The following is a 14,530-nucleotide window of genomic DNA, read 5'->3' as shown; positions in this document are numbered from 1 at the left end:
TTCCCAAAGGGATTGAAATGCAGTCTGATGTTGTTGTTGTCTAACAATGCACCATTAATAGTTGGGGTCCTCTCAGCTTTCAAATGCATGATGCGGAAACAACAAAAAGAGAATAAGTTCTGATCCTGTGACCCTGATTTTACTCAAGTCAAGGAAGTGAAAGGATGCAATTCCTCTTGCAACTACATGGAAGAGCTAACTTCTGAACCTGTGAAAAGTGAACAATTTGCAGCTCTGGTGATGGAAGTGTGGAGATACGGGCACTCCAGGTAATGAGACAATGAGGATGTCAAAGACTTAGAAATGAACCCAGAGGATCAGATCTTTAGATGAATGTTGCAGCCTCCTGCACATCTTTGACACCAGCATTTAATTGTTCTTCATATCCCTTCCCTCTGGTAATCATAGGGAACTCCTGAATTTCCTGATCAAATCTGCCTTTTCCTGAAGGTTTCTAGTCCCTGATTAAGTTGGCTTTGGGAAGAGGAAAAAGTTATTTCCATAAAATAATTCCTGTTCTCTAAAGTGTCTTCTCAGTTAAGCTGGAGAGATGATCCTAAAAGGGGGAGGAACATATTGCAGGATGGAGGTATCCAGAAAATACAGAGCAAACTACGTATCTTGGATAGTCTGGCTCACCTTAAGCCCCTCAGTGTGGCTTCATGCTCTGCTCTTCTGTTTTCTTACCTATCTGGTTCCTAACTTTTATTATAACTGGCTATTCCCACCTGCAAAAAGAGCCCTTGCTCTCATAGGAAAATTGATAGTGGCTTGTACAAAGATGAATCTGCATTGTACATTGCCATTCACTTCAAGTACTTTCCCAAGGCAGCCTGTGTAAAACAGCTGCTCCCTTGTTGTTCACCTTCCCAGGATCTTATTATCTTCAGATACTTTTCCTTGCCAGTTTGGGAAGAGGCATTCAAAGTGCATGGCTTCTGCAGAAGAGCCACTGATTGTCTTTACAAATCATGGTCCATTACCTTATTCCTCCACACCTTTGTAGCACTCTTTGCAGGAAAGTGAGGGTATGTGGGGATGTGGATTTTCCAAGTTAAGGGTAAGAGAAATATGACATTACCAAACGCAATTAAGTGTCTTGATCTTCTTTGTAGCTTTGCAAGTCTTCCTCTGAATCAGTAATTGTATCTAATAAGGAAGGAACATCATCACCTCTTGTAGGAATTTGAAGTCTGAGATTTGACTCCCGGTTGTTGGATTCCTGGCTACCTGTAATTAGAAGCATTAGAAGAAAGAACTTTTGTGTGGTTTGTGTTCTAGATACAATGATTGGGCCTGAGTCTCTGTATGCAGGAAATACTGTCACAAAAAGTGTTATTTACTGGCTTTCTGTTGATGCTGTACAGTGCATTTTTAGGTAATCCTGTGAGGTAGGTCAATCTATCAAATACATTTTTGCAGTAACTTGTTGCAGAAAAAAAGTGTGTGATTTAGAAACGCTTGTGCACATAAGTAACTTTATTACCAAGGACTCTCAAATTGATGCATATGCATAAAGCTTTCCATGAGCAGAAGTGTTTGTAAAATTGGCCTCTTGGTTCTTATTCATCCAAACAAAGTCACATAGAAACCAACAAAACTTTTGGCAACAGAGAAGTTACATTTATATTTCACTATAGAACACACACCTTTTCTCCAGGACTGCAGACTACTTTTGTCTAAAAGTCCTCATCCAGGCTCGGAACATGATCTCCACTGTAAGGAGAAAAGAGGGGTACAGTTTCTTCTGGAGGACTTCTGAAGTTCCACAACTTCTAAGAGCGAGGATAATCTTTCCAGTGGTCAATCAAAAATGTGTTTAATCACATGACATGTCACACTTCTATAACATTACTTTCATTTTGTTAGCAACAATCATAAATTTCCATGCTTAAGCAGACCCCTCTGCAACGCCGCCAGACATTCTACCTGGTCTCCCATTTCCTTCACATTTTCCAGCTAAACTGTAAGTGTCCCTTAGGCAGATGAAGAGGTGGAAGGGAAGCCCACTGAGCTCTTGTGTCCCTCCAGCAAGTAGGATGACTTTTGCCACCATAATCTTCAAGTAAACTGCATAAAGCTGTTAACATTTTTATAGGTGACTGCATAATGTTATTGCACAAATGTATTTGGCAGATTAATGTGTTTTACACAACTTCCCAGTAAGAACTCCAATGTTTTCAATCCAGATACCAAATACCCTGTGGAAAACAGACATTATCTTGTGAAAAAGAGTGAAACTAAGTTCTTGATTTTACCTATTTGAGCAGTGTGCAGACACTAAACAAATGCTGTAAATGTAGTCCAGAACCATAATAAACATAACTAACCTGAATAAGGCTTTTCTAAAATAATTTCTTTACTTGTAAGGTTAATAGAATTTTTCAACTTAGTCTTTATTCTTAATTTTGGCAGGCTGAGAATATTTCTCCATGAACCTTAGTACGATCATAATGTAAGAAGTTGTGTTATTTTCAGACAAAGTATATTTCAGAAGTTTAATGAAAATTGGATACACTGCTTCAGACTGCCAGCATGTTGTATCTCAAAGTTTTTATTACAGTATGGTTGATGTAAGTTGGTATTGGTGCTATATTGGTGTCCTTAATTAGTTTTGTAATGAATTTAATTGGTTATTAAAATTGGCACCCAAGCACATCTGGAGGACAGTGGTGTTTTAAATAGTGGCTAATCATTTAGGGTGCGTTTCAACCTAACGTTTTAGTGCAGTTTAAATGAAATACCAGCGTTCAATTGTTGCAGGAATGGGAGTATGTATGCACCAAGGTTCTTGTCCCTAGCACTCTATCAGCTAACTCCTTGTTAAAACTTGTCCTAAATTTTGACTGTTATTAATAAATTTATTCTGAGCATTATTTTTGGCTTCCAACCCCACTCTGGCTATGCGTTAAGACAACAGTAAATCTAACTGCACAGCTCCTATTACTGCATAGAGACTACCGCAGCTGCATGGCAAAATATTGACTTCATATAAATTTGTGCTGCCAGTTTAAATGTATTTTACAAAATTGACAGCAGGGTTGATGCTGGATCAGACAGTGTCTGCCCATACGACCTGAAGCTGGGTCACGTGTTTGTGGAACGAAAGTGCTGCATGGACACGTAAAGGTGATATCTTTCTGTCCGCAGCTGATCTAGACTTCATCAATGGTGCTGAGTGACCCAGTGGCACATGGATCTGTTGCAGACAGCCAAGGAACTGTGGCTTGACTTGGATGAACTCGGGTTTCCACTTAAGCCAACCCTTCCGGTTTAAAGTCTTTTTGCTGTTACTTAGTAACTAAACTGCGGCTGTGGCTCCGTCTTGCCATTCATCCCCTCAGCAGCAAGTTTGTTTGAGAGGGTTGCATGAAGAGTATCCCAGACGTCCCATGTCTTGCCCCTTTAGCTGCTGCAACTTGTTGTTTGGGTGCTTGTGCTCTCAGCTGCAGACCTGAAAACAGTCTGCCCACCAGAAAAGTGTTTTAGCTCCTCTAAACCCACTTTGCTTTTTAACGTGACTCAGGTATGACGTCCCGTTTTGGGATGCGAGGACACCAACTGTTGGGCTCGGTACAACCCAGGCGTGGAGCAGCTTCTTCTGGTGTACTGGAGGAGGCCGAGTATGAGGTGAACGGTGAACAACTCCAACTCGATGCGCTGCCAAGGGGAAAACGCCCTCCCTGCTTCCTGAAGCTGTGCGTTGACCTGGCTGAAACCCCACCCGGTGCCGAAGCCGGGACCTCCTGCAGGTGCCGGTTGTGCCACGCATTATCCCGGTTCTCCTGGGCTGCCGGGACGCCGGCAGGAGATCGGGCTGCTCAGAGAAGTTTTCTGAGGGGTGAAGGTTTTGGGGAAGGTTTTTGCGGAAGTTCTTTCTTTCAGGGGGGGAAGCAGCCGCCCCAGGGGCGGGCACACCCCCTCCCCACACCCTGTGGCGGGACGGGGCGAAGAACGGCTTTCCGGGTAGCAGCTAATCCTGTGCCGGCTGGGACAGGGAAATATAGAACTGGGAGAAGCGGAGCGGGGACCAGCAGAGTACGCGGAGAAGATGGCGCGGGGGAGGAGGGGGCGTGCGTGCGTGCGTGCGTGCGTGTGAAACGGGACCGGCACAAACTTCCCCCTCCCCAGCCGCTGAGGACCTGCCTCTCGCCTGGCGGGGAGGTCCCTTCTCCCGCCCCAAGAACAGCCCTTTTAACGTGGGGGTGCGGGAGTGTAGAGCCACGGAGCAGCGCCCGTGGCGGCGGCAGCCCTGAAGCGATGGGGGGCGATCAGCGTGTTTGCGGGGGCAGTCTCGCCCCGCCCCTCTCCCCGCGAGCCCTCAACCGGGAGGGGAGCGAGGGCGCGCGCGCGCGCGCGCCGACACTTTGTTGTTCACTCGGCTACCGCGGCGGCGGCTGCGGCGGCGGAGTGAGGGCGCATGCGCGGGCCGCAAGCCTTCACTCCAACACTCCCCCCCCCCCGTCCATCCGGGCACCAGTGCCGAATTAGCATTGACAGCCGAGGCACAACTTTTTTCCCCAGGCAAAGTGAAATCAAGGCGCGCACTCCGAGGAAATATAGTCCCTCCCGTTCCCAGCCCCTTGCCGTCCCCATTGGCGGCGGGAGGCGGTGGAACGGCTGCGGGGCGGAGCAGGGGAGGAGGCGGTGGCGGGGGGAGTGTGGGAGTGGGGGGGTTGGCGCGGGGGCGCGCGGGCGGGGGCGCCGGGGGGAGGGGCCCCCCCTACTTTGGCGGAAAGTGAGTGATGAGTCTGTGTCCCCAGCAAAGAGGCAAAGAACTTGCTTTGCAGACTGAGTAGTTGTTTCTTTCGACTGTTGTTGTCGCTTTTTCCTTATTTTTTTTTCAATTATTGTTATTATTACTGCCAGTCCTTTTTATTATTTTTAACTTTTTTATTATTTTTTTCTGGTCTTTCTTTCCTTTTTTTATTCTTCTTTTTTTAATTACTTCCTATTTTTTTCCCGTGGAGGGAGGGGTGGCTGCCTGGCAGCGGGTCGGTTGCAAAAAGCGAGAGAGAGAAAAAAAAAAAAAAAAGCCAAAAAAAAAAAAAAGCCAAAAAAAAAGAAGCAAAAGAAAAAAAGGAAAGAAAGGGAGGAGGAAAAAAAAAAAAAAAAAGCCAAACAAAACCAAACCAAAAACCAAACCAAACAAACAAACAAAAAAAAAACTTCATTCGGATCTGAAAGTGGCAGGAAAGTGCCTGGCAAGTTGCAGGGATGGAGCTACACAGCTTGCAAGAGGCGTTAAAAGTGGAAATCCAATGTCATCAGGTAAAAAAAAATACCAACAATAAAATTATAAGCAAATAAAAAATGCTCTCGTATCCCCGGCGCTTTTGAGAGGGAGAGGAGGATCGGAAGGGAGCCCGTGGTGCATGCTTACCAAGTAGCCTTCGCTTCTTGTCGCAGGGTCTATCGATCAGGGGAGGGGGGCAGCGGGGCCGGAGCCGCGGCCGGGGCGGCGGAGGGGGGGGGTCGAGGCCGCGGCGGGGACCCCCGGGGCTCCCCCGGCCCCCCGCGGCAATGGCGAACACTTCGCCAAAGTAGTTTTGCGGCTTGTTTGGCTGAGTTTTGGTTTGGGGTTTTTGTGTGTGTGTGTGTATGTGGTGTGCGTTGTGGAGATGCGGAGTTAACGTTGCGGTCGGTGATAGTGCTGAGTGTGTGTGCGTGAGTGTGAGTGAGTGTGTGCGAGTGTGTGTGTGTGTTGGAGAGATTAGGACGAGACTTGAATATTTATGAGCTTTGCTTGAAACTGACTCGCAGTGTTTACTTGCCTCTTTGTTCCTTACCCCCCTCCCTCCCCCGTCCACACACATACATACATTTAAAAAAAATCCATTAAACTTGAAACAGTTTCTAATTCCTCCTTTTTTGGGGGTGATTTTTTTTTTTTTTTTTTTTTTTTTTTTTTTTTTAGAAACTAGTTGCACAGATGAAGCAAGATCCACAGGTAAATGCAGATCCTTTTTTTTCTCTTATTCAGTATTTTATCCCTGCTGTAATAAGCGCAGTTGTGCTGGGACAGCAGGATGAGAAACTTTATCAGTAAGAGATCTCATTTTGTAGCCTGCACTGAGCTTTCTTACTAAGGAGGGTGTTTTGTGTGTGCATGCTTTCGTATGGCTTTGGTGGAACGGTTTTGCCTTTGAACAATTTCTAGATCGCAAGTTTATTCATTACAGGGGTTAGTTTACACTTTGCCTCTAATATGCATCTTGTTGCCGTTTTTGCAGAACGGGGATCTTAAGAAACAAATCCATGAAAGGCAATCAAGAATAGCAGCTCTTAATGAGAAACAAGTAAGGAACAGATCGATTCAGTTGTGTTTGGTTTTTCTTCTTGTTTTTACAATGCACTATCTAAACATCCGAAAAGTGTCTGCGTTAGCTGAAAAATACTGACAGCAGGGAATATAACATCCATTTTCCTAAGCGTAAAGTAAGAAAATGCATGTTTTCAAAATGAGGTCGGAGTCTTGAATGTCTTGCTGGGGGAAGGAGTGATTTTAGTACTAGTAGTAGAAAGATAAGCAGTAGTTAAAACGTACAAAAAAAAAAAAAAATGAGGCGTCCATTTTGAGTTGGTCGACATGTTTTAGGAATATGGAAAATTCTCCTGTCTTGGGCTACTTTGTGCACTTCCGTGTAATGTGCCGAGCAAGAGTTGGGAGGGAGGAGGCTGGAGCCGAGTTAGGAGCCATTGCTGGATTTGATTACAAAACTGATTTTTATTGATCACTTTATTTTCTTTCTTTTCTTCTTTTTTTTTTTTTTTTCCTCCCCACTTGCCTTTCTCTTCCCTTGGTCTGATCTGACGTGTTAGATTTTGATTCGAGTTCACTTAGGCACTTTCACTTTTCCCCCCCTTCCAAAAATATGAATAAAAACAGATTAACCTGTTTCAGCTGCTGGAAGAAAAAAAATACATAAAACGGGGGAGGGGAACAAAACAAACCAGAAACCTCCCTCCCTCCCCCCTCTCTCTTTCCCCCTTCCCTCCCCAAACTTTCTCGTCCCTCTTTTTTGTGCCGAGTGACCCCCGGGACCGCTGCTCCGCCAGTGACCCGCCCCCCGGGAGGAAAGTTGCCGGGCGCGGCGGGGGGCGGTGGGCGTTCAGCACCGCGGACAGCGGCCGCCGCCGCCGTGCACGCACTCACGCCCGCACACTCGCATTCACACTCACCGAACTATCCGCACCACCTCCCCCCAGGGCCCCTGTCCCCACTTCCAGGACTTCCAGTGCAGGAAGTGCAGTTGACAAAGCCAGTAGGAGATCTGCTTGAGCCACCCCCCCTCAGGGTTAACTTTCCCTCTCCACCCCCCCGGCTCCTTATGCCCCTCTCCCCTGGGGGCCGGCGCGGCAGTGCTGAGCTCCCCTCCCCGTCCCTCGGCTCCCGGCCCCGCGGGCGACGGGAGCGAGCGCGGTTCCACCGGAATGCAGCAGCCCTTTCAGCACCGGGGCTGGGGACAGCGCCCGTGGGGCGCCGCGCTGCCAGCCCCACAGCCACCGCCTCCTCCCCGGCCAGGGACCTCCGGGAAGAAGCGAAGGTGCACGTGTGCAATTCCACCCCTTTTCTCCCCTTCTTTTTTCCCCTGATTTTGTTTTGTTTTGTTTTGCCGGAGTTGTGGTTAAAGTTGAAAAGTGATCCGTGCATATATAATCTTTGCACATAGGTGGTAGTGGTTATATGCCACCCTTTTCCTTCCAGTTTATTGTAATCAGAATTTGTCAGCACTCTCAATTTGGTAGTGGAAGCTTCCATTTTGTGAGGAAGGGGTGTTGGTTTCTTCTAACATGGAGAAAAGTCTGCAGAGTTTGAAGGTGGGGGATGGGGCCCCATTCATGCTGAACATTACCATTTTGATTGCTTTGATGCCATTTTTGGAGGGGGGAGGGGATAGAATACCCTACTCAGCAGAGCACAAAGATATTTAATCACTGTATAGAATCAAATCAGATACTTTCTTTTTTAAAGCAAATCTGACACTACGTGATAGCTAAGGGCTGTTAGTCCTTTTTTTGCAGTGTAAAACAGCAAGTTGTTGAGTCTAATACTACTATACTGAGTAGAAGATTTTTTTTTTTTAAACAAGGTAACAGCCTTTACTGCAACAATACATCTTTATGTGTTCTTTCTTCAATATGGAAATAGTTTTACTGTTCTAAGTGGGTATTTAGAACATACATTTGATCATTTTCCCCTGTATTGTAGCAACTATTTCAAGGCTGTTTAAATTTTTATGATCATAGTAAATGAGAAGCTATTTATTATGTGTCATGTTGGAATTTAGATAAGGCAGAGAGACACATTTGAAAATACAGTTTGAATGTTCTGATTCAGCTCAGTGAAAAAGGTTTTTGCTATGCTTGCACAACATATTTATGTATAATCTAAACTAACTAGTAAGCAGTCGTATATTTATGACTTGCCCTTCTCATAACCTTATAAATGAATCTATAAACTATGAAGTAACTAAACGTAAAATACTAAAATTCTGTAAACAGCCTATTTGGCCTAGCAGGAAACTACTGGTTTTAGGCAAAACCCTAGATTTTTTTTACTGATTTTGTCGTCCTGTGCAACAGGAACTTATAAATGAGAGACTGGCTGGTTGTGTGGTGTCCTTTTGCTCCAGACTGCCACCTCTGGAGGTCTAAACTGAAATCTTTCTTGGGTCACAAGTGAAATGAGTGTGGAGGTCTTAGCCTTTGACCAAGTCATAAAATGGTGGTGTAACTTTGCAGACTTGCTGTAATTAGTAGTTGCTCGTTAGGTAATGGCTTATAAATGAACTGTCGGTCCTTGAGGGCATGCAGGAGGTGCACTGAAGGCTACTGAGACAATAGATGGGCTAAGGTTGGAGCCTTTTAGAGGCGTCAAGCTCTCACTTTTGTGGCTATGCCAAAACACTTAAGCAGGCAATGTAAGTAGGGTGGTTATTTCTACATAAGTATTTACATTCCTTCCCTCCTTGCCCCCCCCGAAGATTTGTTTAGGCACAACTAATTCATAATTCAATAATGTATACCTTTGATTGTGCATGCACTGAATACAAAAGATGCTAAAATTGCATTTCAATTAAACTGCACATGTGGATGATGAAACAGATAGTAAAATGAATGGATGATCACATCATCCACATCTGTTAGAAATACAGCAGGAGTGAGGGTTATCTTTCAGTACCCCTATTCATCAGTTTTCCATTGTAGTCATTGGCATTTCTGGTAGTATTTCCATTTCTTGAAAGCTACAAATAAAGAGAGAAAAGACTGAATGACAAACTCAACTTTTGGTGAATGAAGTAAATGTATAAAGTAGACTTTTACGCACAATTGGATTTTAAGTTGCAACTTAATTAAGGATCCCTGGCCAGCCATTGATACTTCTTTTATGTTGGTTGTTTAGAGAAATATGGAATTAAATGCAGTTTTAATATTTTCTCAGTGCTTTCAAAGAAGCACCGCAGAGCCATCATTTTCATTATTGAAATGATGCAGCTTCAGTCAATACTTAATTTGGCATCCAACTCAGAAAGACAAAAGTTAGACTTTTGTTAGAAGAGTATCTTTCATCTGCTATAGTTTTGATGAATTGTAATAGCATTTGAGAGTGGGTTACCTCTTCTTTAACAAGATATGATGTGTGAAGACTCCATTAGTTGGTCCAGTGGTTTTACACCTTCAATCTACAGCACATGCAGAGCAGCGGTAACATTTTTATCTAAATTGTCAAGCAACAAGCATTTATATGTAAATAAAAGAGCTATCATAAGAGCCAGCATTGGCCTTAAAGCACACCAGAGGTGCTCTGCTGCATGTGATTCTTGCTTTCTTTATGTCCTTAAAGAGTCATTAAGGGTCTTTTAATTTTAGAAAGTTGCCTCTTATTAATTGTTAAGATAAACAAATACACAAACCTTTAACCTCCAGTTAGAAGTTACTTGTTACTGATATAAGCATTAGGTGGTAAGCCAGGTCTTAAAAATTAACAATGAGCATGTGTGGGCTACTATTTTTTTCAACTGCAGTGAACTCTGAATTCAGACAGCCTGTCCTAGAGCGCAGTAATAAAAATATGTCTTCCTGAAAGACATTATGTGTATGCCATTCACTTATGCACTGCCTCATTTCTTTACCATAATTTACTATCTATGCAGAAAATCAACATTAGTGTCAGGCAGACTTTCCCATCCTGTGTTATTGCTGGTTTGTATTTTTGGGTAGTATATCTGAAATTAAATCGCTGACTGTATTTTGCCTGTGGTGATCACCAGCAAAGCCTATTTGTGGAAAGTGTTAGACTTCTTAAAATTTAAGTACAGTTCTTACGCAAGTTGTTGGAAACGATTTAGCTCAAGATGTCTGGTTTTACTGATGTTGTATCTTTGGCTGGGAGAAAAGGAGAAAGTGTGTTTTTGGTTTGTTGAAATTCATGCTGTGCTGTGCCTGGAAATGGCAGCATTGTTTACCCATGTTAAAGGGTAAATTATTGGTATTTGCCAAAGCTCAGTATTTCATACGGCTGGGTACTTTCAAAATTGTTGAAGTAAAAAAGGGTTATAAGCTTCAGTGAGAACTGAAGAAAAACCTGAAAGGCGTTTCCAAATCAAGTTGAACCTAATGTCAAACTCTGTCCCAAGGTACACACAGCACTCCCATTTGTTGTGGCAAGAATTGCATCTATGTATGACTTGGTGAAGTCGAGGGAGACAGGGTGATGAGCTCCCAGTTGAAGTATTAAACTTTTCAATCAATGCATTGAGTCTTTAAACACAAAGACAGCAGGTATTAAATATGGGCTTGACTTCGCAGTTCTTCTGCACATTGAGGTCTTGCTGACTTTGCTGGGAAATCTGAACAACTGCAGAATCAAATGAAGCTTACTGCATTAAAGTAAAGATTAGTTCTGGATTGTAATTCAGAAAGCTTCAATTCGGTTTTTTTTTTTTATTTTTTATTTATTTTTTAAGTTCTAGAATCAGCTAGTAATTTATTGGTTGCTTTTGCTATCTGTAGAAAAAGTGACAAAAGTAGGGAATAATTTGTCTTCATCTCCTTGGAGAAGAAACTTGCATAATGGCAATCCTAGCATTCTGTTTGTGCTTTCAGTAGTATTTCATACTGGGGAAAGGGGATAATGAAGGACATTTTCATAGAGGTGAAACACAGTGGAAATATGTATACTTGTGGCTTTCTGTCTTCTGTTAGGTTGCCCTTGTAAGATTCATGGGAATCACACATCTGTATGAAAATTTGCACTGGAGGTGGTTAGAACCGCCTTTTGTTTGGTAGCTGCTTGACTGGCATCTGAAATGCTATTTCATTCCAGCATTTTTCTTTGACTGTACATTTTTCTGTACTTGTACAGTATATCACTTGGCAGGGCTAAGAGTTGAAAAGTAAATGTTACATTCATTCTAACCATTTTAAAGAGTTCACTTTGATATTTTAGCCACTTAAAACACCTGCTGTCAGAACAGTACAATTGATTTCAATTAACTTTGAATTTCTTCAATAAGATGACTCTTATAATAACTCCAGTAATCCCATGATGCCTCATTAGAGGAGCTGGCTATGATGATTATCCCTGTGATTTAGCAATTTTTTCCTTACAGTGCCTTTGTCTATTCAGAAAAAGGAATTATGCCAACAATACCTTTTTATTTCACTTCTGATTTTACACTAACAGTACTTGCTACCTGTTACACATTGTAAAGTATCTAATTTATACTTGCAGGAAACAGGTATTTGTTCAGATGTACACAATACATCCCCTTTGAAAGGGGAGACCCTTTCAGAGAAACTGGATGTAGAGTTTTATATAGGAACTCTATGTCTCGGAGTTAGAATTTATTTTAGTTTTTTAGTACACACAGTTAGACAGTTAAAAGTGGTGCTTCTGCAGGAGTCTTTGTCTAGAGCTCTGGTTTAATGAAACAAATTCTTCACTGGTTTGTCCTATGTATGCAGCTTATCCAGAGCAGTGTATCACATCAGGCATTTATACTAGTTCACCTTGCTTCAGGATCTTGTCCATGGACTCATTCTGCTTGTGGAAGAGAAGGAGAATATGTCTCTAAATGTCTTCTTTCCATAACATGGTGCTAGAGAAGGGTTTTGAGTGGTAATTTTAACTCACATTTCCAATGAGGTACTGCATCACTCTAAGCACTTCTGGTATGTTCCAGTAGAGAAAATCTCTTTTCATCTCATTCCAGATTTGATTTTCAAGTTGAAAGCATGAAGGCGTATAAAGGCACGTTAATACAGAGTTACTTTTAACTTTTCTCTCTATGCCTTTCTCTTTGTGATCAAAGATAAAATATGCAGTATTTTTGCACTTGATTATAAAATTATACCTCCCTCTCCCCTCTGTCCCCCAAAACAAAATCTGAAGCATTAACACAGTTTCTAATCAATAGAGTTAAAGGGTAGAAGTTTGCAAATCAATAAGACAAGGCTGTGGTAAATGGTGTATGTGTGGCCATGATGTCAAGGAGGGCAATTTGCACACACAGAGTAGTTGGACGTAAAGGAAGTATGAAAATGGGCTGCAAGTTTAAGATAAGAACAAAGAAGAACAAAAAAAAAAAAGAAAAAAGAATTATACTAATTGAAATGCAGATTTGTCTTTATGCCATGAAAGTAGACGGTTATTTCAGCCTAACAGACTTGTATTTGGTTTATCCAATCCTCATAGCTGAATCACCTTAACCACACTTCCCTTGTATGCATGGATATAAATGTATGGGTTGTTGTGGGTTGTTTGTTTTATTTGGTTTGGGTTGTTTGTTGTTGCTTTTTTTTTTTTTTTTAACTTAAGATGGTACTACTTTTATTTGGAAATGTTCTTCTTGAGCCAAAATGTGCTTCCTTAAACATGCTTCCCTCCCTTTTTCTTTTTTTGATTCAGCTACTTATTGTTATGTAGTAGCAATTTCCAGAGTGTCATATGAAATTGCTGATGCGGCTTAGTTCTAGCTACAACCTGCGACTGCCAATAGTAAGCATCTATTGAAATCTAATATGTACCACAGGGCTTCTTTGCACATGTACAGGCAGACCCTTCCGGTTAATATATAGAGGAAGGGGAAAAATGGGAGGATGTATTTTCTTTTTTTAACCCATGGAGGAGTTCAAAATGACCCTTTGACTGAATAAAAGTAAACCAGAGAACTGGCCCTAAATGCAGCTGCAGTAAAAGCAAAACAATAAGTACCTGGGAATTCTGTAGATATGATGGGTTATGTTAATTTGAGGTTTTTAGAGGCAATCTTATTTTTAGAGTTGGAACTTAGTCTTAAGAGCCTGGGCATTGAGGCTGTGGCAAGAACAGTGTGTTGGCCTGAAAGTTTGTCTGATTGCTTGCATTTAATCAAGAGAAACATACAATTAGTCTTGAAACAGAAGTTAGATCTGTGTAGTGTATAGGTTGTTTTCCTTTCCACACTGATTTAACTTGATCATGTTGGTACTTTGAGATGTAGCTTACCTCTTACCCAGTGAGAAAGAATGGAATAGCCCTTCTGTGCAAACTCAGCTATCGATGAAAAATCGCACAAGGTTACAGAAAGTGAAAATGTGTATTACATTTTGATTAACATGAGTCAAGTGAGAATCACTGATATTTTTGACATGTGCAGAAATTAACCTGCATTTTCTGTAATTTTCCATTTTTCTAAAGCGCTTTGAATCAGCTAAGATTGCCTAAAGATTTATTGGTGAACTGAAGCCTTCTTAAGAATGAGAAAGATGAGAGAAGCTTCCATTCTCAGAAATGTGCAGACTCTGTGTGTAAATGTGCTTGTGCGTATGTGTGGTTGGGCATGAGCATAAGGTCTTTCTCTTTGATATCATTCAGGCAGAAAGCCAATATGCGCATGTAAATGAGCCTGAAAATGTAATTAAAAATATATACATACTGGGGACTGTGATGCAGAATTTAATATGAGATGCAAGTTACAAAGTGACAAGTAACATTTCCTATATGATCACTGATACTAACTCTGATCTGTGATTTATGCATCTCATGTGTTATTAAGTGCTGAACAGATAAATGCTGAAATTACTTCTTTAGATGTAATTTCACCACAATGAGGGAATGCAAAGTATGCCTTGCCCATTCTTTTCCCTTCAACCAAAACAAAAGCCAAAATACACCTACCATGAAAATGTTACTACGGAGACTAAAAGTATTTTATATAAGATGAGATAAAGACCTTTCTGATAACGTATCTTTCCTGGCAATGAAAATGTGACAAAATAGTCTTATTTGTGTTGTTAACATATTTAAGATCAAGGAAATTCTGAAAATTGTTAACATACATCCAGGAACTCATACACAGATGGAAAAGATAAAGCTTGCCAGGTGAAAGACATAAACAATCTTGGCCTTTACCTCAGTGTAGATAACAAAGGCTCACACATAAAAGCTTATATGAGAGGCATCTCAGAAACTCCAAACTTTGGGCAAGAAGCCAGTTTTCTTTGCCTGAAAGTATTTTCTGAAAGTTAAGTTAATGCTGGGTGC

The 14,530-nt window shown here is 42.0% G+C and overlaps 1 protein-coding gene across 3 annotated transcripts in view; it reads left to right on the top strand.

The window, feature by feature from the left end:
• Positions 1–4,542: 4,542 nt before the first annotated feature.
• PHF21B (PHD finger protein 21B) overlaps positions 4,543–14,530 on the top strand; it is a gene marked incomplete at its 3' end in the record, with an annotated part of 163,380 nt that continues 153,392 nt past the window's right edge. For 2 of the 3 annotated variants that reach the window (XM_080628821.1, XM_080628820.1), the window contains exons 1-3: positions 4,543–5,271; positions 5,918–5,950; positions 6,234–6,299. In XM_080628821.1, the coding sequence (XP_080484947.1) occupies positions 5,218–5,271; positions 5,918–5,950; positions 6,234–6,299 (153 nt within the window). In that variant the 5' untranslated portion in view covers positions 4,543–5,217. The remainder of the gene's footprint in view (positions 5,272–5,917; positions 5,951–6,233; positions 6,300–14,530) is intronic. The other variant, XM_080628822.1, reaches the window with a different exon arrangement.

Source organism: Psittacula echo (genome assembly GCF_963264785.1).
Source record: "Psittacula echo genome assembly, chromosome: 1".
NCBI classification, from domain to species: Eukaryota; Metazoa; Chordata; class Aves; order Psittaciformes; family Psittacidae; genus Psittacula; species Psittacula echo.
Note: the sequence above shows the minus strand (reverse complement) of the source record. Positions and strands in the feature narration are given on the sequence as shown.